The sequence below is a fragment of the Hemiscyllium ocellatum genome, chromosome 29 (genome assembly GCF_020745735.1).
Source record: "Hemiscyllium ocellatum isolate sHemOce1 chromosome 29, sHemOce1.pat.X.cur, whole genome shotgun sequence".
In the NCBI taxonomy this organism is placed as follows: Eukaryota; Metazoa; Chordata; class Chondrichthyes; order Orectolobiformes; family Hemiscylliidae; genus Hemiscyllium; species Hemiscyllium ocellatum.
Genome location: NC_083429.1, coordinates 44,589,075 through 44,616,913, shown reverse-complemented (window position 1 = coordinate 44,616,913; position 27,839 = coordinate 44,589,075). Strand labels below are relative to the sequence as shown.

Sequence of the window (27,839 nt, the reverse complement as noted above, 5' to 3'; positions counted from 1 at the left end):
GAACCAACTTCCTGTAGCTTTCTGAAATTTTGCAATGCAACCAGCAGGATGTAAATGGTTCCGTCTGGCACAGACCAGCCCCCTGGCTGTAAGAAGACAATCACACCGCAGTGTTGACAGCTTGTGTGCGTCATCTGCACGGCTTTGAAAATTTTCTACTTCACGTAGCAGTTAACAAGCTCTTTATTTCTCACCTGTTGATGACCAAATCCACAAAGGTTTCCACAGAGAGGGGTGCAGAGGCCATTAAAGCTGCCAGTTCATTGCTTTTATGCATTCCAAAAAGTTGTTCTTCTAATTTATCAATAACTGCATTCAGCACAGTGGGGAGCTGGGCAGACTGCCCCCTGTCTTTCCGCAGAGCCTGGCAATTGTGGAATCATAAGACGCTACCAAGCATCTCCTAAGAATTAAATCAGGAATTCCAGTGTACGCACATATTAGCATGAGTGGTTCATATGTTAAATGAAAATCTCTCCAATTTAAAATAATTGAAGTAAGTTGAACAAACTGCACAATTGAAAGTCAGCAGCTATTTCAGTTCAGAATTCTTTTATAAAATTACAAAGCACCAGTGCTGATCATAGTCAACATCGTTAGGCTGTCTCAAAGGAGCAAGACTTCTAAAATGATTTAGTAAAGAAGTCAGATTTTGCTTTTTTAAAACAGCGTGAACAGCATTGGAAATGATTTTAGCCAGTTGCTGATTCCAGTGGCTTTAGCATTCAGTGTTAGTTGTGGCTCAGATATAGAATCGCTACACTGCAGAAGCAAGCTATTCATCCCACCTAGTCCGCACCAACCCTCTGAAAAGCATCTCATCCAGATCCACCCCCTATCCTATTCCTGTAACCCTGTGCTCCCCATGGCCAGTCCACTTAACCTGCACAGCTCTGGATTGTGGGAGGAAACCCACACAGACACTGGGCGAGGGCGTAAACTCCACACAGACTGTCGCCCGAGGTTGGAATCGAACCTGGCACTGTGAGGCAGCAGTGCTAACCACCGAGTCACCATGCTTCCCCTAGTAGCACTCTTGCTCTGAGTCGGAGGATTGTGGGTTCAAGTCTCACAGCAGGACTTCAGTGCAGAAAGATCAAGAAAGGTGCTTCAGTACGGTGCTGAGCTGCACGATGTACTATCTTTTAGATGGGACGTTAAACCAGAGCCCCACCTGGTGTCTCAGAAAAGGTCATAGATTCCATGGCTCTCTTTAAAGAGATGTGGAGGGTTTAGAGTCATTTCCCCACAGACCATAACCCCAAACTAAACTCGTCCCACCTTCCTGCATTCCAAACCTTTCCTATTCATGTACTTGTCCAAAAGTCTATGAAACATTGTGACTGTCCCTGCATCCACCACTTCCTCTTGAACCCATTATTTGAAAAATGAGACCTCCCATTTAAGATGGAAAAGAGAATTTTTTTTTGGAGTATCATTATGCGTAATGCATGTGCACAGCCACGCCGGTGCATGCACTAACCACATTAAAGGTGCAATACACTTAGCACTGTGCTGGACTAATGCACCCACACTAACGTCCAACTGCACACAGCAACACCAAATGCACATAGAATCTTTTGTCTTTGAGAGGTTTTGTGTTTCATAAAGTGAAGAATTATAACCCTGGGGAAGTGAAATACTTTTTTTTCTCTCATTTCAAGTAACCTCTGCAGATTGTGGATTTCGATGCTGTCTCTGTTACAATCCCACAATGTGCAATAGCCCCACCCTTGCAGCATTACTTACTGTAGCAGTTTACAGCTCCTGGCTGAGATTACCCATTCCTGCAGAATCAGTGCATTCCCTAAACCCTCTAAAACTGAGACTACCCAAGCTCAGTCCAAATGGAATCTCTGCAACCGTCAGCTTGAGCTAAAACACTGCTCTAGCAACAAAAGATTGTCTGATGCTTACCGTAAACTTGCACCCCACACACAAAACAAAGGTGGGGGTGGATGCACTAGAACCTGCCAATAATTTGGTCCTGGCCGTGTTTATTGTTTTTATTGTGCACGCTTAAGCAGCTTTAAGTTTCTGTTGATCAATATGCAAATGGGATTCAAGCAACTATTAGTTGTCTGTTCTTAAACTGTTGATTTGAAACGTTCCAGTTCTCCTGCAGATAGGGGTGAGGTGGAAGAATGGAAAGGAGCCACACTTGTATAACATCTTTTGCCTCACCCTGTCTAATGCAATGGCATCCGGAATTCTCTACTAACAAGAATTTGCGTCATCAGTTTGCCTTGAATCCTTTTGCTGGAGTTTCTCTCTCTAGGATCAGTATCAAAAATGAAATAAAAATGCCAGTCCAAAGACAAGTCAAAATCTCCATCTATGAACATCTTCACGAAAGGCTTGATGCCAGTGCGTCATGCTTGCAGAGCTAGAGGTGAAATGCTTTATCTGTACACAGGACATGGGTGTTGCTAGCTGCAACAATTGGCTGTCCCTAGTTACCCTTGAGTAGGCTGGTATCACCCTGAACCACTGCAGTCCATGGGATGTAGGTAGACCTATGTTGTTAGGGAGGGAGTTCCAGGATTTTGACCAAGTGAATGGCTTTACAGGTCCAAGTTCGGATGGTGAGTGGTTTGGATGGGATCTTGCATGGGAACACCACCAGAACCTGCATCTGCTGCCCTTGCCCTTCTAGGTAGGCAAAGGTTGTGGCATTGGAAGATCTGGAACTTGAAAGTAGTGATAGCCTTGAATGAATCATTCCTTGCACATGATCAAGTGACACGTCTGCTTCAAACATGTGAAGGTGGAAGGGAAGGAGAACTGCAGAAAGGGACGTAGTTAGGCATACACCAATAACTTCCTAAATCATGTCATGCTAACTCTCTGGTAATGACCATTTCTTATTAAGTGGCACCACATATTCGTGGAGCTTGCTGCACACCAAATTTTGACTCATTGCATTTCATCGTTTAGCATTAGTCAAGGGCAGTAGTCGGTTTGCACTAGTGACCCTCTGAAATAGCGTTGATAACTCACTCATCTGATTTAAATAAGCATGCTGTACCGAAAGTGTAGCATTGTCTGTGGAAACTCCAAATCCCAACATTCAAATCAACCCGGTTTCTTGTCTATATTATATTTGGGTGGCTATTAATAGAATCCTCTTTTTTTTTCCGAACAGCAAAGGGAGTTTCCTTCATGTCCTTGCTATTTTAATGTAGGTGTTTATCCATTTAAAATAAGCCAGTTAATTCTTTGTAAAGTAGGTAGAATAAAGGATTTATGCATAAGCTGCATTAACTGCTCACGTACTTTTTTTTCGCAGTGTCAAGGCCAAAGTGGTGACTTAATGTTAATGTGGCTTTGTCCAATTCTGTGCCTGCCTGACCTTTTGCAGTAAATTAGTGCTATAGAATCTCTGGGAGTGTGGAGTGATTTAAAATCTTTCAGACAACTTCTTTCTGTTTCATTTATTTCCCATCACTGCTATTTAATCTGAATCGGGGAACATTGTGTTGTAGTCAGGAAGATCCTGCTTGAATTAGCGTCATCCGGCTGCATATGGGATGAGTAATAACTCTTCAGTGCAATTAACCAGACAGCATGTTGAGAGACTTCTTAAAGCACGGGTGCCCCATGGAGGTTGTAGGATTGTTTCTTTTCTGTTGTTTTACCCTTACATTCCCAGTCCTTCCTTTCCCTTGAGAAATACAAATCAGACTGCAGAGTAGTTGACAGCCAAGGGACTTTCACTATTGCCTCTGTCATGTGATTATTTATTTCAGGGTTAATGACCAGCCTCCCCTAAAACACCATTTCTTCTCTCTCTCTCTCTCTCTCTCTCTCTCTCTCTCTCTCTCTCTTCTCTCTCTCTCTTCTCTCTTTCTCTCTCTCTTCTCTCTCTCTCTCTCCTCTCTCTCTTCTCTCTTTCTCTTCTCTCTCTCTCTTTTCTCTTTCTCTCTCTCTTTCTCTTCTCTCTCTCTTTTCTCTCCTCTCTCTCTCTTTTCTCTCCTCTCTCTCTCTTTTCTCTTCTCTCTCTTTTCTCTCTCTCTTTTCTCTCTCTCTCTCTCTCTCTCTCTCTCTCTCTCCTCTCCCTCTCTCCTCTCCCCCCCCTCAGGTACGCTGAAAAGTTTTTTTTATTTTGTGTGCACTACAGACAGATCATAGTGTATTAGGGTCAAGGAGTTGAGCAAGGAATACAAAATTGTGGCTGCAGCACAAGTACACAAAGAGCAAGATGAACATTAAATTTGAGAGCTCTGTTCAGCAATCTAATAACAGCGAGAAAGAAGCTGTTCTGGAATCTGCTGTGTCAAATGTCATGCTTTTCAGACTCGATTCTGTGTTTTGACTTCATGTCTGCTTTTAGCAATCTTTAATTTCTGTAATAGCAAGCGATCATTGGGTGGGGCAAGTGGGACGACTTGGGCCGTTCTGTTTAAAGAGAGGCATGATGGGCTGAATGGCCTCCTTCAGTCCCTCATTATTCTACACTCATTACAGTGAGGCAGCATTGTTTTAAACCTGCTGTTCTCTCCCTGCAGCCCCACGCCATAAGGTGGGGGATGATAGACTTCAGCATATTTTAGGGAGGGTATTAGTATTTGTCACTTAGTTTTCTTTTTCTTCAATCCTTGCCTGACGCCATTCTTATTTCTATTTTATCCCACAACTGTCTCTTTTTCTCCCCCTGTGGTTTTAACCAAGCTGCACCTCTCTGAAGCTGAGGGCAGGCAGGTAGGCAGACCCTATCCCAAATTACCCTCCAAATGCTGGTTCTGGTGTTGGGGTGGATTAGAAATTCCTTCTGTGGCCCCATCTTCCTCCCTTTGCTTCATTTTCGGACTGACAGAAACATGAGGTTCTGGATTAGTGGTGCTGGAAGAGCACAGCAGTTCAGGCAGCATCCAAAGTGCGGCGAAATCGACGTTTCGGGCAAAAGCCCTTCAGGAATAAAGGCAGAGAGACTGAAGCATGGAGAGATAAGCTAGAGGAGGGTGGGGATGGGGAGAAAGTAGCATAGAGTACAATAGGTGAGTGGGGGAGGGGATGAAGGTGATAGGTCAGGGAGAAGAGGGTGGAGTGGATAGGTGGAAAAGGAGATAGGCAGGTAGGACAAGTCATGGGGACAGTGCTGAGCTGGAAGTTTGGAACTAGGGTGAGGTGGGGGAAGGGGAAATGAGGAAACTGTTGAAGTCCACATTCATGCCCTGGGGTTGAAGTGTTCCGAGGCGGAACATGAGGCGTTCTTCCTCAAGGCGTCTGGTGGTGAGGGAGCGGCGGTGAAGGAGGCCCAGAACCTCCATGTCCTCGGCAGAGTGGGAGGGGGAGTTGAAATGTTGGGCCACGGGGTGGTGTGGTTGATTGGTGTGGGTGTCTCGGAGATGTTCCCTAAAGCGCTCTGCTAGGAGGCGTCCAGTCTCCCCAATGTACAGGAAACCGCATCGGGAGCAACGGATACAATAAATGATATTTGTGGATGTGCAGGTAAAACTTTGATGGCTGTGGAAGGCTCCTTTAGGGCCTTGGATAGAGGTGAGGGAGGAGGTGTGGGTGCAGGTTTTACAGTTCCTGCGGTGGCAGGGAAAAGTGCCAGGATAGGAGGGTGGGTTGTAGGGGGGCGTGGACCTGACCAGGTAGTCATGGAGGGAACGGTCTTTGCGGAAGGCGGAAAGGGGTGGGGAGGGAAATATATCCGAGGTGGTGGAAATGTCGGCAGATGATTTGGTTTATGCGAAGGTTGGTAAGGTGGAAGGTGAGCACCAGGGGCGTTCTGTCCTTGTTACGGTTGGAGGGGTGGGGTCTGAGGGCGGAAGTGTGGGGTGTGGACGAGATGCATTGGAGGGCATCTTTAACCATGTGGGAAGGGAAATTGCGGTCTCTAAAGAAGGCCATCTGGTGGGTTCTGTGGTGGAACTGGTCCTCCTGGGAGCAGATACAGTGGAGGCGGAGGAATTGGGAATACGGGATGGGTGGGAAGAGGTGTAATCCAGGTAGCTGTGGGAGTCGGTGAGTTTGTAAAAAATGTCAGTGTCAAGTCGGTCGTCATTAATGGAGATGGAGAGGTCCAGGAAGGGGAGGGAGGTGTCAGAGATGGTCCAGGTAAATTTAAGGTCAGGGTGGAATGTGTTGGTGAAGTACAAATTACTCAACCTCCTCGCGGGAGCATGAGGTGGCGCCAATGCAGTCATTGATGTAGTGAAGGAAGAGGTGGGGAGTGGTGCTGGTGTAATTACGGAAGATCGACTGTTCTATGTAGCCAACAAAGAGACAGGCATAGCTGGGGCCATGTGTGTGTCCACGGCTAAGCCTCTGGTCTGGAGGAAGTGGGAGGATTCGAAGAAGAAATTGTTAAGGGTGAGGACCAGTTCGGCTAGACAAATGAGAGTGTTGGTGGAAGGGCACTGTTGGGGACGTCTGGAGAGGAAAACACGAAGGGCTTGGAGGCCCTGGTCATGACAGATGGAGGTGTAGAGGGATTGGATATCCATGGTGAAGAGGAGGCGTTGGGGGCCTGGGAAACTGAAGTCTTGGAAGAGGTGGAGGGCGTGGGTGGTGTCTCGAATGTATGTGGGGAGTTCCTGGACTAGGGGGGATAGGACAGTGTTGAGGTAGGTAGAGATGAGTTCAGTGGGGCAGGAGTATGTTGAGACAATGGGTCAGCCAGGGTGGTCAGGCTTGTGGATTTTGGAAAGGAGGTAGAACCGGGCAGTGCGGGGTTCCTGGACAATGAGGTTGGAAGCTGTGGATGGGAGATCTCCTGAGGTGATGAGGTTCTGTATGGTCTGGGAGATGATGGTTTGGTGATGGGGGGGTGGAGTCATGGTTCAGGGGTCAGTAGGTAGAGGTGTCCTCGAGTTGGCATTTAGCTTCAGCGGTGTAGAGGTCAGTGCGCCAGACTACCACTGCGCCCCCTTTATCCACTGGCTTGATGGTGAGGTTGGGATTGGAGCAGAGGGATTGGAGGGCTGCGCGTTGTGAGGGTGAGAGGTTGGAGTGGGGGAGGGGGGGTAGACAGGTTGAGGCGGTTAATGTTCCAGCGGCAGTTGGAAATGAAGAGGTCGAGGGCGGGTAATAGGCCAGCGCGGGGTTTCCAGGTGGATGCAGAGTGTTGGAGGTGGGCGAAGGGGTCCTCGGAAGGTGGGCGGGAGTCCTGATTGTGAAAGTAAGCTCGGAGGCGGAGGCGACGCAAGAATTGTTCGACGTCTCGGTATGTAATAAATTCATTGATGCGTGGATGGAGGGGGATGAAGGTGAGTCCTTTGCTGAAGACTGATCGTTCGTCCTCAGTGAGGGCTGGTCTGGAGGGATGGTGAAAACTCGGCAGGGCTGGGAGCTGGGATCTGCTGTGGGTGTGGAGCTGGGAGTGGGGGCAGAACCTGTAACTGGAGTGGGTGTGGTGTTGGGGGGAATGGGGGTGGAGTCATGAGCAGGGGTGGTGTTCCCCTCTGGGTCCTGGGGGATGGAGAAACGTGAGGTTCCTGTGTTCCTCTTTCTCAGCTCCACGGGCACTTCCCTCAATCCCCATCCTAATTGTTACAATTTCAATCAATATTATACTTTTTTAAAAAATTTGCTTTAATGTCTGTGGGGTAGTTAGGTCGGACTGTTGTAAAGCGGGCAGTGCTGTGATCTCAACTGCAGTTATAGTTTAACAAGCTGAGTATAGACTTTATTTTAAGACAGGTTTTTTTATGACTCCCTCCCACACACTCTAACAGAGGTTTCATCTGAATTTTCACACATACATACAGGAAGAACTGAGTGGCTAAATAAATCGCTGTCTGCAGTGTTAATACAAGTGTGAACTTGCACTACAACTGTAGTGTTCTCTTTGTACTGTCACAACAGCTATAGTGTAAATGCAACCTGCCTCAACACGAAAAAGAGTCCCTTTCTAAACTAGTGCCTGCAGGTTGACTCCTCACCTTGCATTTACACTCGTGGTTTCACCTTGGTGCAACATGTAAAACTTGTCTCAAAATATACCGTTAGCAAGACTAAAACCTGCACAAGTTGACCTGCTGAGTGTTTTTTTTTCTGTGAGTGTGAGTCGTTCACTTGGAATATATAAGGTACTGTTAGAGTTGGTGTGCAAGTGACAAATATTTAGTAATAAATTTTTCTTTTGGCAAGTATCGATTATCGTATGAGTTGACAAGAACAGAACTCTCTGTCTAGGTGCATGATTTTGTTGACAGTGTTGAGATGTTGAGATCTATTAAAAGTTCACCAGAAGAGGATTTTGATGTCTTCTCCAACCCCCCCTCCCCACAAAAGCCCCTCTCTTCCAGCTTTACCCCCCTCTATCTCTTTGTTTCTCCCCCTTTCTCTCTCTCTAATTATAGAACCATAGAGATTGACAGCACAGAAACAGACCCTTCAGTCCAACCCGTCCATGCTGACCAGACATCCCAAACCAATCAAGTCCCACCTGCCAGCACCCGGCCCATATCCCTCTAAACCCTTCCTATTCATATACCCATCCAGATGCCTCTTAAATGTTGCAATTGTACCAGCCTCCACCACTTCCCCTGGCAGCTTATTCCATACACGTACCAACCTCTGCATGAAAAAGTTGCCTCTTGGGTCTCTTTTATATCTTTCCCCTCTCACCCTAAACCTATGCCCCCTAGTTCTAGACTCCCTGACCCCAGGGAAAAGACTTTGTCTATTTATCCTATCCATGCCCCTCATAATTTTATATACCTCTATAAGGTCACCCCTCAACCTCCCACACTCCAGGGAAAACAGCCCCAGCCTGTTCAGCCTCTCCCTGTCGCTCAAATCTTCCAACCCTGGCAACATCCTTGTAAATCTTTTCGGAACCCCTTCAAGTTTCACAACAGCTTTCCGATAGGAAGGAGACCAGAATTGCACCCAATATTCCAACAGTGGCCTAACCAATGTCCTGTACAGCTGCAACATGACCTCCCAACTCCTGTACTCAGTACTCTGACCAATAAAGGAAAGCATACCAAACGGTGCCTTCACTATCCTATCTACCTGCAACTGCACTTTCAAGGAGCAATGAACCTGCACTCCAAGGTCTCTTTGTTCAGCAACACTCCATAGGACCTTACCATTAAGTGTGTAGGTCCTGCTAAGGTTTGCTTTCCCAAAATACAGCACCTCACATTTATCTGAATTAAACTCCATCTGCCACTTCTCAGTCCATTGGCTTATCTGATCAAGAACCTGTTGTAATCTGAGGTAACTTTCTTTGCTGTCCAGTACACTTCCAATTTTGGTGTCATCTGCAAACTTACCAACTGTACCTTTTAATGCTCCCATCCAAATCATTTATGTAAATGACAAAAGGTAGAGGACCCAGCACCAATCCTTGTGGAACTCCACTGGTCACAGGTCTCTAGTCTGAAAAACAATCCTCCACTACCACCCTCTGTCTTCTATCTTTGAATCAATTTTGCATTCAAATGGCTAGTTCTCCCTGTATTCCATGAGATCTAACCTTGTTAATCAGTCTCCCATGGGGAACCTTGTCGAATGCCTTACTGAAGTCCATGTAGATTACATCTGCCTCTCTGCCCTCATCAATCCCCTTTGTTACTTCCTCAAAAAACTCAATTAAGTTTGTGAGACATGATTTCCCAAGCACAAAGCCATGTTGACTTTTCCTAATCAGTCCTTGCCTTTCCAAATACATGTACATCCTGTCCCTCAGGATTCCCTCCAACAACTTGCCCACCACTGACGTCAGGCTCACTGGTCAATAGTCCCTGGCTTGTCCTTACTACCCTTCTTAAACAGTGGCATCACGTTAGCCAACCTCCAGTCTTCCTGCACCTCACCTGTGACTATTAGTGATACAAATATCTCAGCAAGAGGCCCAGCAATCACTTCTCTAGTTTCCCACAGAGTTCTCAAGTACACCTGATCAGGTCCTGGGGATTTATCCACTTTTTGCGTTTCAAGACATCCAGCATTTCCTCCTCTGTAATATGGACATTGTGCACAATGTCACCATGTATTTCACTACTTTCTATATCTTCCATGTCCTTTTCCACAATAAATACTGATGCAACATACTCGTTTAGTATCTTTCCCATTTTCTGTGGCTCTACACAAAGGCCGGATTGCTGATCTTTGAGGGGCCTTAATCTCTCCCTAGTTACCATTTGGCCCTTAATGTATTTGTAAAAACCCTTTATGGATTCTCCTTCATTCTATTTGCCAGAGCTATGTCATGTCCCCTTTTTGCCCTCCTGATTTCCCTTTTAAATATACTCCTACTGCCTTTATGCTTTTTTGAGGATTCACTTGATCTATCCTGCCTATACCTGACGTACGCTTCCTTCTTTTTCTTAACCAAACCCTCAATTTCTTTAGCTATCCAGCATTCCGTATACCTACCAGCCTTCCCTTTCACCCTAACAGGAATATACTTTCTCTGGATTCTCGTTATCTCATTTCTGAAGGCTTCCCATTTTCCAGCCATCCCTTTTACCTGAGAACGTCTGCCCCCAATCAGCTTTTGAAAGCTTTTGCCTAATACCATCAAAATTGTCTGTCTCTCTTTCTTTCTGTGTGTGTGTGTGTGTGTGTGTGTGTGTGTATTTCCCCTCCCCAGTTCCCCCCTCTCACTGTCTCTCCACATAACTTGTGTTTTGCCTACTGGTCTTGGGACATAGCCTGCAGACTGCGTGCTGGCAATCAGAGCTCCAGCTTGCACTCATCTATGCTTCATTTAGCTTCTGCTCTCTGCAGTCATTTCAGCTGTCCCTGCACGATGGGCCTTGGCCCTTCGCCCAGATGTCTTAATTAATAAAATAAATCTGTTTGCGGGTTGTGACCACCTGTACAAAGATGGGACTTCTACAGCAACTTGCGTGAATCTAGTCAAAGATCGATTTTTGTTTTCCCTTTGGCTCACTGTTCCTTTTATTGCATGTTCTGAGTGACCCAGGGACCTCCATTGATCTGTGATGCACTGTTAGAAGTTTCCTGCTGTTTTTATGGCAATCTAGTAACAATGTTCTCTCTTCAAATTTCAGATTATCTGGCAAACCACGGTCGGCTGAGTGAGCTGGAAGCCAGGCGAAAGTTCTGGCAGATCTTGTCGGCAGTGGAATATTGCCACAACCGCAAAATTGTCCATCGGGATCTGAAAGCTGAGAACCTTCTGTTAGACAGCAATATGAATATTAAAATAGCGGGTGCGTATTGAGAGTGTGAGATCTGAAGAGCTTGGTAGATATTAACACTTACCTGCAAAACCTAACAGGAGGTTGAGAACATTCTGTCTACTGGCTTTTTGCCAAAGAGTTCACTAAAAGCCAATCTGCCTTTTTCCATTCCTCCTCCTTTATGGACTGCCCTCCTCTTTGATACGTACAAGGGGCCCTATAAGGAGCACTATTCGGAATGTTCTGGGACCACTTTCTTGGCAGCCCAGCAGTCTCCTCTTTACCCAGCCTCTCTTCTTCTATCCCCTCCCCCCTCCCCTCCCAACAGTGTATAGATAGCTCCGTCAGTTGGCCCCTCCCCAAATTCACACAGCAGACACCTGAAGCTGCTTTATTGTACTGCATCACACAATGTGTTTGGCCCTGTTTCCACAGAGGGAACAACCAACCAGGTTAACAAGAACAGTCTCGCATAGAAATGACAACAGCACCTATCTGTTTGCAGTCTGCCAGGTTTGTGACATAGAATGTTGCAATTCCCAATTCTGCCTCTTCATTCATTCTCTCTTCTTCTGTCTCTGCCTGACACCAGCCCCAGATTAACCCCTCCTTCTCCCAGCGTCTGCTCCTGATGCCTCTGGTTCCAATGGTACCAGTTGTTCTCCAAAAGCGTAGCTATTTCTCATGTTCAGGTCCTAAACAAATCAAGGCCTTTCAGATTCACAAGGTGTTCACACGGTCTTTGCCTAGCAGTTAGCGATAGTATATGGGAGTTTGGTCTGATTTCTGTCCTGCATGGAAGGAAACGGAGGATACTTCCAGCTGGTAGTCCAATTGAATTCAATTAAAACAAAGACTTCTCTTCTGTTGTAATGAGACATCCCAAGGTGCTTCTTAGAAATTTAGATTAGATTACTTACAGTGTGGAAACAGGCCCTTCGGCCCAACAAGTCCACACCAACCCGCCGAAGCGCAACCCACCCATACCCCTACACTTACTCCTTACCTAACACTACGGGCAATTTAGCATGGCCAATTCACCTGACCCGCACATCTTTGTGACTGTGGGAGGAAACCGGAGCACCCAGAGGAAACCCACACACAGACACGGGGAGAACGTGCAAACTCCACACAGTCTGTCACCTGAGTCAGGGATTGAACCCGGGTCTCAGGCGCTGTGAGGCAGCAGTGCTAACCACTGTGCCACCGTGCTGCCCACAAATGGTGCAGAACAAAGTTTGAGACCGCGCTACACAAGGAGATGCTAGATCTGATGTCTGCAAGCTTGAACCAATGGACTGAAGGGCCTTTTACTGTGCTGTATGACTGTGAGGTAGGCTTTAAGGAGTATCTTGGAAGAAAGTGCAGCAGAGAGGTAGGGAGGATATTCCAAAGCTGGGAGTTCAGGCAAATCAAGGCTTAGCCACTAATGATGGAGCAGTTAACATTGGAGATGTTGAAGAGGCCAGAATCAGAACAAATATCTCTGAGGGATCAAACGCAGTTCTTTACAGAGCAGTTCAGTACACCGCTGCACCCAGCAGTGCGCTTACCAACTGAAGCACTATGACTTTGTCCATGAAATTTAACGAAAGTTCAAGAAAAACCATTTGCTTCCCTTGTCAGGGATTGTTCTCTTTTAGAGCAGAGAATATTAGGAGGCGAGAGAATTGAGTGTTTGCCATGACGAAGGTTTTAGGTAGAATAGAAGAGAAGAAACGGTGTGAGGAGAGTCAGAAATGGGAGGGTGCAGATTTAAGAAGGTTTAGTTTACAGTGGCTTGTGGTAATGTGAAATGTTTTTACATCAAATTTTAGAGAGCCAGGTTTAATCTTGTTTAGTGTGCAATTCCTGACTCAGGCGACTGTCTGTGTGGAGTTTGCACGTTCTCCCTGTGTCTGCGTGGGTTTCCTCCGGGTGCTCCGGTTTCCTCCCACAGTCCAAAGATGTGTGGGTCAGGTGAATTGGCCATGCTAAAATTGCCCATAGTGTTAGGTAAGGGGTAAATGTAGGGGTAAGGGTGGGTTGCGCTTCGGCGGGTCGGTGTGGACTTGTTGGGCCGAAGGGCCTGTTTCCACACTGTAAGTAATCTAATCTAATCTAATATTTGAAAGGGTTAGTTTATAGGGCTATGAACAGGGCCTTACCCTGTTCTATCAGATGTAGTACAGACATGATGGACCAATTGGTCTCATTCTGTGCTGTAAGGTTTTGGTGATCCAATATCTAGCCATTCAGGAGGACCCTCCAGTTTTGTCTCTTTCTGTTTTTCCCCCATCTCTCTGACAGGAGGCATGCGAATTTCCCTCTGGGAAGCTTTCACAGTTTAAAAGGCCGTTTCCAACAAGATTGTTTGAGACCTTTTATGCAGAGAAAGGTCATTGGGATGAACTATGCTTTCATTCACCACTTCAAAGCACCTCTGGTTACTGTATAAAATGGGCTACTTTCCACCTCCAAGGACTGTGGAGCGTGGATTATTTCCTTTTGATTTGAACGCTGGGGCCAAATGTTAAAAAGCAGGAGGACTGATCTGGAACTGTTTAAATCTCAGGGAGATGGCTCTCTGTTTGGGCTGCTTTACAAAGAGGGAAGGCAGAGCTGGGAGGGGGATGTGTGGGGTGGGAGGGGTAGATTATCATGTGTGGGTTTGAAGGCAATGAGCAAGATGGTGAGACATTTTACAAAAATAAATCCACCTTTCTGCATCTTCCTCCCCCTGTCCGCTCCGAGAATGTTAACCCTGAATACAGGAGCCCAAAATGCTCCTGTCTCTCAAGGTAGCTGTCTGAAAACATGCGGGACAAACAATCCAGTTGTTTGACTGTTAAGGCCAGTCTCGACGCACTCCCCAGCAAGGTCACTGGAGAGAAACTGGGGGCAGGAAATTGAACCTGACTATTTTTCCCCTGGTTCCTGTCCAGGGGCACTGAGACTGGTTTTGGTACATTTGGCAACCTGCTGTGCATGCTGAGGTTAGTCGTTTCAGGTATTGATCCCAAGACTTTTGTGACCTGGGTGATGCATCTTCACATTAAAAATTCAGTTCCACACTGAACAGCTGCTGGAATTGACAGTGAGGCATTTTAATTTTACCGAAGAAGCCACAAGTGACAAAGTCTGACAGAAGATTCACTCCATTTTTGACTTGAAAATCCCTCTCTTGAATTAATGACAAAGGCCAGGATTCGAGAATGGGCAAGGGAGAAATAATTGTTTAAACAGATCGTTACTGTCTGAAGTGCACTGTAAATGAAATCCAAAAGCCCTGTAAATTTAAGTGATAATGCAATAGTCCGTTAGCTTATTAAACTTGAATCAATGCCAGTCCCATTAACTAACCTCTCTATCTCCCTCAATCATTCAGTCTCTCTGGAACCTGGGATAAATATAATCCATTTGTACAGAAATAGAAATTCCTTTGTGTTAGAAACTGTTAAAGTCTGTTGCTACCTTCACTAATGTAGTACCGACCAAAACGTAGCTTTAAAACTTTAACTCCAGTCTTGCACAGCAGTTCAGGTGTTAAGTGCTGAGAGAGAGAAAAATCCGGATTTATCTCTTTCCCATTGCTTTGTGAATCCCACTTATTGAGTGCTTGGGGAGGGATTTCTGGGCAACTTCTCCTCGATAGATTAACAACTGATGGGAAGATGAAAAGGATTCTTTTTGGCAAACATCATTCCTCCACTTCACATCTAGAAGTCCCTTGACAAGCCCTAGACATTTTTGCTTTAGGAAGTGGAGGCAGAATCTGCCAGAAATGGTGCTCACCTGTGACTGTCTCATAAACCTAGGGGGCAAGCTGGTGAAGATGAGAAGTGGAATTTGGTGGGGGGTGCGGGGAAATGAGGTGAGGAGTGAGCAGAGGAAGCCCACTGTGTCTTCTGACAGGAATGCAGTTGAAAATCTGCTGTGGCTTTTATTCTGAAGCAGCCTCTCTGATAGCTTTTCCTAGCCGGTGGACAACAACGGAGAATTGACGTCAAACACTGCTGATCAGTATGCTGCTCATGAAATGGGTCAGCTCAGACAATTAGTTCACAACCATGAGCTCCTATCTATTTCTCTCTCTCTCTCTCTCTCTCTCTCTCAGCAGATTAGTGGAATGAATTTGCCTCACTCGATTGCAGAGCTGATGTGGGGGAGGGGTTGGAATGAGGATGAGGGGATTGTGGCTGAGTGGGAACATGGAAGGGGAAGGAGGAGTATTGTTTCCACAGCAAAGGAGTTCAGAGGAAAGCCTTTTGGACTCCAGCTTGTATTTTTTGGTGAATGATTTTTGTTTTTTTTTAAACAAAGAACTGGATTGAAACTACTTAACGCTGTGTGAGATTATGTTTCGTTGATAAGTCAAAGATTAGTCAAGTAACCAAATATTGTGGCACCACATATTTGTTTAAGGTTATCCACACAGATGAGAGTGGGATAGTTAGCCAGAAAAGGAAGGGAATTTTGCTTCATTCTTTTATGTGAAGGGTTAGACTGGTTTATACTTTAAAAGGAAAAGTCACTCTGTTTACTGGGCCAGGCACAAGGCCTGGTGCCAGTTGGAAAGATGCTTCTCACTAAGCGGTGAGCCCTGCTGCAGGATGCTTATGGGTACAGGGTCAATAGGTCAGATTGCACCTTCAGTTTCTTTCTTTATTGAGCCATGCCATCCAACTTTGTCGTAACAAATGGCCTTCAACATGCCAACAGTAGTTCAGGCAGCACAGGAGGTACAAAGGCCCTATTCCAAGCAACTGAATGTTCTTTTTCACTAATTACTTTGGCAATGGAGTGGTGAGTAGTAAAATAGACACACTTTATATCATCCTGATTAGTTTTTGGCGGCCTGAGGTTGTCTCAGCGTGGCCCAGTGCCTTTGGTGATGAAGCCCAAGGTAAATTGGTAAGATCTTTGCTTTGTGGTGCGCTCTTTAATGACAAGTTGTTCCTTTAAACAGTTAAAGCACGTCAGAAGCACGATTATTGAGATGATGTCCTTTGTTGCCCTGATCTAAACCATCTGCATTGCTTTGTAATTTTTCTCCTGTCAAAAAAACCGAATGCAATTTTTAACAGTACAAGTGTAAAAAGCTGACATGGTGTAATTTTAAATTTTTCTATTGTGATGTGCAGTTGCTTTCAAAGGCTCAAATGCAGGTAGGGTGAGGGGAGGATTGGTTAACTAAGTCTGTCCCCCTCGAGCAGACAAAAACAGCTGGGGTCTTCATTTTAAAATCCTGTCTCAAAGGTGACACCTCCACAATGCAGCACACTGTCTCTCCAAACTGCATTTGAGAATGGCCCCCAGTCTAGATTTAATATGGAACAGGAATCCATGACATTCTGATACTCAGGTCTGAGTGGGTCCTGCTGTGCCTCATTGATATTCTTCTCGAATCTTGGCTACTGGGCTCTGAGCGTTGGTGTGATCAGTGTAAACATCACGGATCCACTCCAGTTCACAGTTGAAGTCAGATTATTTACTGATCAGAGCATTAGGTGCACTTTTGGGAACTTGTATACAATCCTTTGGGTTTATGCTGTTGTGCAACGGTAGAAGGGTCTGCATGGGATAATGCCGAGCACTGTCCACTCTGAAAATGTCATCTGGGCTGAGGGGAAGAGTTGCTCAGGATCTTGAAGGACTCTGTGTCAAACACCAGAGGGCACAAGTAAAGGGGAGGAGAACTGAGGAAAACCTGTTTTTCACCCAGATGGTGGTAGGTGTATGGAACACGTGCATGTAAATAGGATTAGTGTAGTTTGTTGTTTGTAGACATGGGCTGAAGGGCCTGTTTCTATGCTGTATGTTTGTATACACCTATTTGAGTGATTTAAACATGAGGGGCTTAGTGGTACATAACAATCAGGGTGTTGTGATAGTGAGATTGCATCACTGACCCTGCTTCTTGTGTGGGAAAAATACTTGCTTGAGGCTACATTCCCTTGATAGAAAACATTCAAAATATTTTCTTTTTGGAAATCCATTCCCAGCTTATCTAAGTATATACAACAAACATGTGAATACGCTGCAGGTCTGAAAGCATCTGTGGAGAGAAAAACAGAGTTAATGTTTCATTTTGATGATCTTTTATCAGAATTGGGAAAGTGAAGAGATATGATGAGTTCGGAGAAGATGAGATGGGGGAGACCAAACACTGAACAAAAGGGCAGGTCGGTAATTGTACTAGGGACACTGAAGGGCATGAGCTGGTGATGTAGGTCAGCAGGGAGCAGTAACGGGAGGGATTAAAGTCCAAGGAAGTGTCCAGGAGAGGTGTGAATGGCAAAATGATGAATAGCTGCTGTCCCAAAGCAAAAACTGGAAGAAAAAGCTTTAGGAGGATTGAAGAATGCAAATGAGAGAAAACAGAATGGGGGCAGAGATTAGGGACTGAATTTATTTTAATCAAGGCTGTCTCTAGAAGGCTGCAAAGTGACTAATTAAAGGACTATGTCATGTTCCACAAGCTTGTGTTTAGCTTCATTTGAACAGTAGATGGAGGACAGAGAGGTCAGCAAGGTGAAGATTGAAATGGCAGGTGATCAGAAACTTGCAGCAGTACTGGAGTGTTCCATAAAATAGTTGTCCAATCTGCATTTGGTCTTGCCAGCTTAGTGTACCACAGCCTGCATGCAGCATGACCAGCAAATACAAAGCTTTATCTTGAACAAAGAACACACCAGTCGCTGTATCATCACTTATAGCATATGGTCTTCCAGGTTTTCTCAATTCCAGCCTTTTACCACTGTGACAAGACACTACATGTACTGATAGGTTATCCACTTTGGGATTGTGCCACAGACCTTCCAGTTTGCGCAAATCATTCACATGGTAAGGTTTTTAATGTTGGTGATGCGGAAAGTTTCTACTGCGGTTTAAGAGACGTATTTGTTTTTGGATTTCAGAAGCTCTGTAGCGATATCTTGACCTATTGATGCCAATCAGTAGAACGTGGGAGCGGGCAGGAAATTGGCTGCTGGATTCATATGGTTTTATTGGATGATGGTGCTGCTGGTCCAGGGGAATGATTACCCACAGTGACAAAACAAAACCTAATAATATTGTTGGAGCCAACCTGCCTTCTGATTCTATTTTGCTCATTATGTATTTATGGTTGTGTTGTCCAAGTCAGTCTAAGACTTATAGAAACTTTGGTCCTCAGAGTCGGTCACAGTCAAAAACTTGCAACTGTATTGTGATCATTGACTAACCAAGCCAGAGTGTTGACGCAGTAGTCTATAATGGTAAATGTTCATAGGCAAGTGTGAACCAAAACCATGACAACCGGAAGTAGAATTTGTGACAAAGTGCATGACCCTCACAAGGTACTGATATCTGGAATGATGTAAAGGCTGCTTCATTTCCGGTTGTGTTTCCATTTGAACAGATTTTGGGTTTGGTAATTTCTACAAACCTGGAGAACCCTTGGCCACTTGGTGCGGCAGCCCACCGTATGCAGCTCCAGAGGTTTTTGAAGGACAGCAGTATGAGGGACCACAACTGGACATTTGGGTAACAACTTCCCTTAAACCGTAATGATAGTCTTAAAAGATTTTAACAAGTTTGAATGCCCTTCTCCTTCTGAAACAGTTAACCTTTTTGTTTCCAATGATTCTCTCATGATGGTGTCTCACCGTGTCCTCACAGCTGTGAAGAGTGGAAGCTCTTACTGAATCTCCAAAGACCCCATAACATTTCTCTCCACAGCTCCCCATTGCCATGCAACTGAGCTTAACTGTAATGATGCTCTAGTTCTCTGATAGAGACCAACAACCTCATCACAGACAGTAAATAGACATGGGATCTCCTAGTTTTTTTACATTTACTTTCATGCTGCTATTAAATCTCTTGCCTCAGTCAAGTGGGATTTTTGCAGATTTGTATAATGTAGGTTGGCCAGTTCTTAGGAGAAAAAAAACTCTCTGAATTTTGTTTAGTCCTAGTCATCATTGGTCCAATAAGTGTTATTAAATTTGTGAAATATGTATTTGTAAACCTGGTAATATGTATAAGGAGGTCAACATTTGTTTGCTTGCATTAAAGTTCATGATGACCTCAGTGCCTCCTTGGAAATATTAGCCAGTCGTGGTTGGGGATCTGTTGGAAATGTACCAGTGATTTTCAACAATCCACCCGTTGAGTGCATAACTCTGCTGGTGCGACAGAATCCTAGAGGGTTCTGGCAGAATGCTTCTGTGAGGATGCTATTGGTCTGTCTTTCAAATTTGATGACCTTTTCATTTGATTCAAAGAGGATCTGCTGAGGATAACCTGCATCAGAGAATGGAAACTCCCCACTTCAGAGTGTGGTGATAGCATTAAGGTTTCAATGTCTGAGGTTCCCATTTCAGGAAGGGGTTGGAGGACTGGAAAAGATCATGGCCAGATCAGCCATGAACGTTTTGAGTCTTCTCCGTCATTCAAAGGACCAAATGGGCTGTGGCTGTTCCTAGGTCCTGTGACAGGGTAAAACTCCACTGTATCCAGGAATCCTACACAGTCGTGATGTTACAGTTACGTTCTTGCACTGGGGACTAAAGGAATGAAGGAATATGGGGATAGTGCAGGAAAGTGAACTTGAGCCATGATTTTAAGTGACATTAGCCCATCCCCAGTGCTTGACTGGGGTGGGCTGCTAGTTCGTGCCAATTTGAGTTTATAGGTGAAGGTGGCTTGAGGTTCCTGAACTCCCTCTAAGTCAGGCCAGCAAACAGAAAAGACTAAATCCCAACAGCAGACTGGCTATGGGCGTGGGTCTTAGCTTGTCTTTCTATTGGTCAAAACAGATACTTCAAATTATTTGGAGCAAAACTCCTAGCTAGTAAATGCTAAATAAGGTTTTCTCTTGTCTACACTTTGCATTTCCCATATTTTTTCCAACCATCACCTTATTAAAATAGCAAGTATCAGACCTTGAATTATCCTGAAGTTATGACCTCAGTTTCTGTTTACTGCTGTTGCACCATTGCATAAAGCAGGATGTAAGCAGTTGGACCAGTCATTCTGCCTGGCAGTGTCACGGGAGCATACACGTATTATATATATATATAGTTCATTGTCTTTGTCATTATGTGGCTTTGAAAGGGATTAGAAAGTTCAAAACTGTCAGGAGCAAATTTATCCAGCAAAAGGGCAGTTGTCACAACTTTTGTTTTGAAAGCCCCAGGCATTATTATCAATACCTTTACATTTTTATTTTGTTTTTGTGATTATCAAATTAAGTGAAGTTAGTGCAGGTGAGTGTTGGCCTCATTTCAGCCAGTGCTTCCTGTCCATGAGTAGCACTGTTGGGTATGGAATAAAGCTCCTCTTCTATTCTGTCACCACCATGTGTCTTCAAATCTACCACACCAGGGTGATTTTCCCCCCCCTGTGGAAACGTGATGTTCTCTACATTCTGGCACTGACCAGCCTGTAGCTTCCCATTGAATTAGGGCCAATATAATGCTTTGTGCCCACAAAGTGCTGCGTTAAGTAAAAATCCTTTCCAAGCAATGAGCAGCGATGTGTTTTTTTTTGGAAAGGATTCCATGAGGCTTCTCATTTTTGTGTCTGTGCAGAGTCTCGGTGTGGTTCTCTATGTGTTGGTTTGTGGAGCTTTACCATTTGATGGTCCAACGCTTCCCATCCTGAGGCAGAGAGTTCTGGAAGGCAGGTTTAGAATTCCGTACTTCATGTCAGAAGGTGAGAACAGCCAAAGCATTTGATTTGATTTTGTTAAGCTTTAGTCTGTGTGGCGGGAATAAGTTTCACTTCAGACTCAATATCTGGTCGTGTGTGTGAGTGAGATGAAAAAAGAGCTTCTGCTCTTTATCTAGACTTTTAACAAACTTTCAACAATTTGGATGTTACCTTACTGAATGTGGGAGGTGAAAGGGACTCACAAAGCAGACAAAATATATGCTTATATATGTTTCCATAGCTATATTATTCCTGGATGTTTGGTCACCTGTTGCCAGAGACTGTCAGGGGCAATGATGCACATCATGTCTGACTGACAAGAAGAGAATCTCCACTTCCAAGAGCTTTAGTGAAAGAGTTTGCAGGTTGAAAATCAACACTACAAATGTTACTTTCTATGGCCATCAAATCCTGGAGTTAGTCTCAAAACCAGGGACAGAATTGCTATACACTGCACAACCAACCCAGTCACATTCCACTCATATAGGATGTTTAGCAACTATAAAGACCTAAAATACTGTCCTTGTGCTATCCTTGACTAAATTCTTTTAGCAAAGCTTCCCTCTGTGCAGTATTACTCCATATTTTCTCCTGAAAGAAGGAACCAGTAGTAATAGTGCAGTTAACCATTGCTACAGGCAGAACAGGGACAACTGAGCATGGACAGTGAAAATCTGATAGGCCAGGATCATCACAGAAACACAAGCATACTACTCCATTGTGGACTCCAGCAATAATATGAACTCTTCCATTGTCCAACCCATTAAAAACTCAAGAATCCAACCCTTGTGTAAATCTGGGTAACGAGTGATGATGGATCTTTGAGCTGTAATCAAACAATGTCAACACATGCTGAACTGTCAGCAAGAACAGGAATCCCAGATTAACTTAACCCCATCCCAAAATGAGTATTGCAGGGGAATAACTGTTAGCCCCTTTAGTTGTGCCCTGACAGAACTCCGTGCAGAAGATAAGTAAGAAATGGAATTCAGTATCCTCACTCATCCATTGCTTTGGGAAATTTAATAAATCAGAGCAAAAACTTAAAGGTTATGATAAAGTTGATTAGATAACTTGCTGACCAGCTGATTTTTAAATGGGACCCTGAGTCAGACCCTGGCCTGGAAATGCTGCAGTATTGGGAAACCCGAGAGCCAGAACCAGTGGATGGTTTTACCAGTTTTCACCATTATTACCTGGAGAGATTAATTGCAATTCTGCGAGCGCTCATGATCTTTGTCCTTAAAGTGAACTAAAGTCCATTTAAATAAATTAATGGCAACTTTTAAAGGTGCATTGTCTACAAACCACCTACAATACTGCTGGTGCTTTAATTCATGCATCACAATTTACATTAGAAACCTAAACTCAAATTTTGTATCGATATTGTGAGGAGTTGAGTATTATATTGGCCAAATCTTTGGTTAATTTCCCACCTAGAACAGGTTCATAGACTTGGACAGAAGAAAACTTGTAACTATTCTATTCCGACTGCATCAGGAATAATGAAATTTGAGTCTGGGCAAGATCTGGGTGAATTGCATCGACCCAAGTCCATGAGTGACTTCTTTCTTAAAATTTGTTTAACTAAAATCGACAATTTTACATAAAATGCTTTCCATGCCATTCGTGACACAATGCACATGACTGGGCATGTAGTTCACACCGGATAATGTAATTTTAAAAATAAATTCACTTGATTTAATGTAATATTCACTTAGATGTACAACATGGGAACAGGCGTTTTTATCCAACTCCTCCATGTTGACCAGATATCCTAAATTAATCTAGCCGCATGTGGCCCATAGCCCTCTAAACTCTTCCTATTCATATACCCATCCAGGTGCCTTTTTAAATATTGCAATTGTACCAGACTCCACCACTTCCTCTGGCAGTGCGTTCCATACACACACCACTCTCTGTAAAAAAGTTGCCCATCAGGTCCCTTTTAAATCTTTCCCCTTTCTCCTTAAACCTATGCCTTCTAGTTTTGAACTTCCTTACCCCGGAGAAATGGCTTGATTAGGATTTTGCTGTTATGTTTGAAGTATTGGTACAAGATATGGTGAGTCTGAAGTGTGGAATCTGCCAGAGCTTTTCAAGAGACGATGAACAGAGCAGTCAAGAGAAAGATTAAATCATTCCTTTTCTGGGTGCCCATTGTCGATTAATGTCTCCCGGGTTTATCTCCCAGTTTTCCCCCAACTTCCCTTGATTTTTAATGATTATAATTTAATGGTCCATGCATCCCTTCTCCAAGCAGCCAATCGTTTGTGTGCTTATCCAGTAAGTGTGATGCATTATTTGACCAGGGGTTGCTTGTAAGAGGGAGACAGTGTTGTGGTTATAACGTCACTGGACCAGAAATCCAGAGACCCAGGTTTACAGTTGGAGGCCTGGTTCAGATCCCACCATGGCAGCTGCCCTACAAGGAAGGAAATTTTCCATGCTAACCCGAGGTGACCAGTGTGTGAATCATGAACAGAAGCAGAGTGGCAGATTCTTAACTGCCCTCTGAAATGGCCTAGGTTGCCGCTCAGTTTTGGAATTAGGAATGGGCAACTGATGCTGGAGTGGCCAGAGATTCAAAAAAAAAGGATTGTTGCCCAATCCCTATGAAATTGGGAGGAGGACACTTTGGTAGATGTTACTGCTGTTGCAGCTCAGAAAAACTGAGACCAATAGTGACTATCTAAGCGCAGCACCAACGATCAGATTGGGATCATCTCTGATCTCCTTAATATAAATTACAGCATCTTTAACAAGGGCCCCGCTGAGAAAGAATTAATATTTCTCTATTACTTTAACAAAGCTATTGGACAGATGTCTGCTTGTAGGAATCTTGATCAGTGTGTGAACCAATGTTCTCAACTCATCGGGACTTTCTTGCCTGCCAGACTGTGAACACCTTATTCGACGTATGCTGGTCTTAGACCCTTCTAAAAGACTCACAATTGCCCAGATAAAGGAGCACAAGTGGATGCTGACTGAGGTGCCAGTACAGCGACCAATTGTATACCCTCAAGCAACTGAGACTGAATCAACCATGGGAGAATACAATGAGCAAGTTCTACGACTGATGCATAGCCTGGGGATTGACCAGCAGAAAACCATTGAGGTAAAGAATGCAATATTTAGATCAAGATGAGTGCGATGCTTTCTTCAATTTGAGTTCCCAATGACTGAAAGAAGGTTTTTTAGTATTTTGCATTCAGCAGGTGATTGTAGATGTCTATGTGCAATTTACATTGGATGGCAATGCGCGCAGTTAGTTCTTGAAGTGATCCTGATATGCGACGTCCACCCTATAGACTCTCCAAGAGCTCCACTGAAATTATTACAGCATTAAATACAAGGAGCATGAGTAGGTCAATTTTCCCTTTTTTCTCATTCCAACCATCATTAAGGTGATGACCGATCTTCTGATTCAATTGCTTCTTCCTGTGCTGTCCACATATGCATTAGTTCTCTTACTACCTAAAAAGACCTATCTGTCTCTGAGTCAAATATACCCAACCACCAAACACACGCACACTTCTCCAGGATAGTCTTTCAAAGATTCCCAACCCCTTGAATGAAAATACTCTCCTCGTCCCAGTATGAAGTTATCCTTATCTTGAGATTGATCCAACAGACTGGATTCTCCATCCCAGAGTAAACATTCCCTCAGCATCTCCTCTGACAAGTCAGCCAAGATATTTTTTGGATTGTACTTCAGTTCATTCTTGTTCATCCAGGGTACATACACACAGTCTCTCCTCAGGCACCAGACTTGGGGAAACTTTGCTTCCCCTTTTGTGGCAAGGCCCGATAATATTAATCCAGGTAATATTCCAAGAGAAACAACTAAAAAAATGTCAAGTGTGCTTTTCAGCAGTTAAATGATGATAATTACTTCAAATAAAGGAACAGTTCAATCACCTAGACATTTTGTTGATAATAAGGAGCTAAAAAAACTGTAAATGATATTTCAGGCATGGCCTCACTAATGGGTATGCTTTTATTTTCTGTTTACTGGTTTGCAATGGCTCTCTTTATTGCTGTTACCTCAGGGTGACTAAATCCTAAATAAGATTTTTCACTAGTAGCAATGTAAGATGTATTTGGCTTTCAAGGATTCTTCACACACCTCTATAGTCAGTGAAGAATAGAAGCTCAAGCACCGGCTTTAGCCTCAGTGGCTCTCTGTGGTCACTGTCTTGCTTCAAGTGTCAAAAATTAGACAATTCCTCTGTTTGCAGTTGCTCTCCATCTTCCGTGTTCTCTTCCTTGCTTTTCATTTTTTGAATTGAACTTGCCCGAGGTGCCTGGCAGTATTGAGCTCATGTCCTTGTGTGAGAGTGACCCACTAAACACCTTGAGTTGACCCATTACTTCAGTCTCCTTAAGCCAGTGTTGTCGTTTCGCAGTCAGATCAGTTGAATGAGCAGCTATTTAGTAATGGCCTTGTTCGTTTCAACTCTGAATTTTAGAATCGCTATTAATCCCTGCACATTCTCTCTCAAATCCCTATATTCTGTAAGGGAGAACAAAATGTCCGGTTGATGAAATTGTTCTTTTACTTTTTGAAGTAATTATCAATCTTCATTTAATTGCTGAAAAGCACTTTTTTGACTTTTTTTGTTGTTTCTCTTGGAATATTTCCTGGATTAATATTATCGTGGTTTTCATTCCCTTTAAAAGCAAATCATCAAGTTAAATGCTGTCAGGAGCGATTCATTGCTCAGCCTGAAGCTTGTTCCTTCCTTCACCACTTCAGTGAGATTGATGGGACAAGAAATGAGTCAAGGATGACCTAACTTGCCCATAATTCTTGGGAAGAAAAAAGGCCGTGACAGCTTAGCTTCGTAATCAATGAACACAAGAAATGCATTGATCAGAAGAATGACAAATAAATGTAAAACACCCTAGGGAAAGAGAGTGAGGTTTAAACAAGGTCACTTCATTGAAGTCTTTTAATTCATCAGCAGTCACAGTCTCACACCATCACTGTGCTAGTTTTATTTTTATCTGTTGGACAACCGGTAATGTAAATTGTGATGTTTAAAAATGAATTCTATTCTGATATTTCTTTCTCTTTTGTCATTTTTGTGCAGTCGCTACAGAACAAGAGTTATAACCATTTTGCTGCTATTTATTATCTATTGGTGGAGAGGCTCAAGTCCCACAGGAGCAGTTTCCCCGTAGACCAGAGACTTGATGCTCGACAACGAAGACCAAGCACCATTGCTGAACAAAGTGTTGCCAAGGTATTGCCTGAATGGCTGACAGTCGCTGGGCCTGTTGTAGATGTACTGTGCACTCTGTAATAGATGAAATGACGTTTGTGTAAAGATTCCAGCTCCCCAGCTCTGCAGGCTGTAGATGTTGGGATCAATTCATGGATTGGTTCTAATAGTTCAGGGTGTGCGTGTATTTGAAAATACATTTTAGGTCTATTTTTAACTCTTCACACCTCCAAGTCTTTAGATAACCTCGTGCTTTCTAATCAGCAAAGGATTTTATTGAGTCTTTTCTTATATGTACAGCACTTTTGGGAATGTGTAGTTTTGCTAAAAATACAGAACATCCCATGATGTTTTGAATTATTTATGGTGCTCTTCGCACTTGGATTTTGCCAGTGATTCACGAGGATCTGTTGTAAGCTGTTTTCCTCCTTATGCCTGTGGTGCTGATTAACTGAATGTTAATTGAAGAACTAATTGAGCTGAACATTAAGCCTACCACCCTTCATCTCCTGTGTAACCATACTGAGTAACATTCTATATTGGGAATGCCAACAAAGAGTCACAGAATGTGTTTGGGTTCTGAATCGTTGGTTGATACGTGACTGAAGAAAGCCATTCGTCCCCTGTTAGTGGGCACAGTTTCTTCTGAACAAAATCCTTAATTTTCATGTATTTCAGATGTGAGTGCTTGCAGAAGTGTTCGTAAATCAGACTGAAAAATAGTCAATCACCAAAATTTCTATATCCTCAACTGCACATGTTAAATAAAACAAAGAACTGTGGATGCTAAATCTGCACCAAAAACAGAAACTGCTGGAGAAACTCAGCAGATCTGGTGGCATTTGTGGAGAAAAAGCAGAATTAACAGTTTTGAGTCTTTCCTTCCAAACTGATAGCAGTGAGGAAAAGGTAAGGGTGAAAAGAAAAGAGGAGAGTGGATAGGAGGAGATGAAGCACAGACTGGAAGAAAGACAGGTGGATAAACCAACTGACGCTAGTATGTTAGCGGAAAGAAAAGCTGATAATGGGGACCAGAAATAGGTGAAATTGGGTTAGCTGTGTTGAAGACAGCCCATGTGATGATCGGGCCCAGGGTTTGGAGGTGGATAAAGGACATAGAGGAAGGTGTTCAGGTTCAAAGATAATTGAATTCTGGTCGTAAATTCGCTCGCTGAGTTGGAAGGTTTGTTTTCATATGTTTCGTCACCATACCAGGTGGTAACATCAGTGAGCCTCAGGTGACGCGCTGGTGATCTGTTCCGCTTTCTGTTTGTTCCTTAGTCTGTTAAGGTGGGTGTTATTGTTTCTGGTTCTTTTTCTCAGGATGGTAAATGGGGTCCAAATCTGTGTTCATTGATGGAGTTCCAGTTTGAATGTCAGGCCTCTAGGAATTCCCGGGCATGTCTCTGTTTAGGTTATCCTAGGATGGATGTGCTGTTGCAGTTGAAGTGGTATTCTCCTTCTTCTGTATGTAGGGATACTAGTGATAGTGGGTCATATCTTCTCAAAAATCACAAATAATTGAACTCTGTATTGAGTCCTGAAAGTTGCAGGGTCCTTGAGTAAGCTGGTTAGTTTGTGCTGAGCAAGTTTGCAGTGCATGTTTCCTTTCTGCGATAACAATGTCTCCTGCTTTTGGGAGAGCATTGTTTGTACATACGAGATTCGTTCGGCAGACCAGTCTCATTGGCATGTTGTCAACCCCGCCCATGGTGAGCAAATATTCACAAATACCTCTGTGATTACATCTGTACAGCCAACTCCCTTTATTCCTCGAATCTGACCTTGCTTTGTGGCATGCCCCTGGTGAGGGAGACCTGTATAT

The 27,839-nt window shown here is 44.0% G+C and overlaps 1 protein-coding gene across 1 annotated transcript in view; it reads left to right on the top strand.

Annotated features, from left to right (window-relative positions):
• sik2a (salt-inducible kinase 2a) overlaps positions 1-27,839 on the top strand; it is a 148,728-nt gene that overhangs the window by 95,178 nt on the left and 25,711 nt on the right. Inside the window, exons 4-8 of the mRNA XM_060846697.1 lie at positions 10,980-11,141; positions 18,493-18,617; positions 20,666-20,789; positions 23,684-23,904; positions 25,883-26,035. Of these exons, the coding sequence (XP_060702680.1) occupies positions 10,980-11,141; positions 18,493-18,617; positions 20,666-20,789; positions 23,684-23,904; positions 25,883-26,035 (785 nt within the window). The remainder of the gene's footprint in view (positions 1-10,979; positions 11,142-18,492; positions 18,618-20,665; positions 20,790-23,683; positions 23,905-25,882; positions 26,036-27,839) is intronic.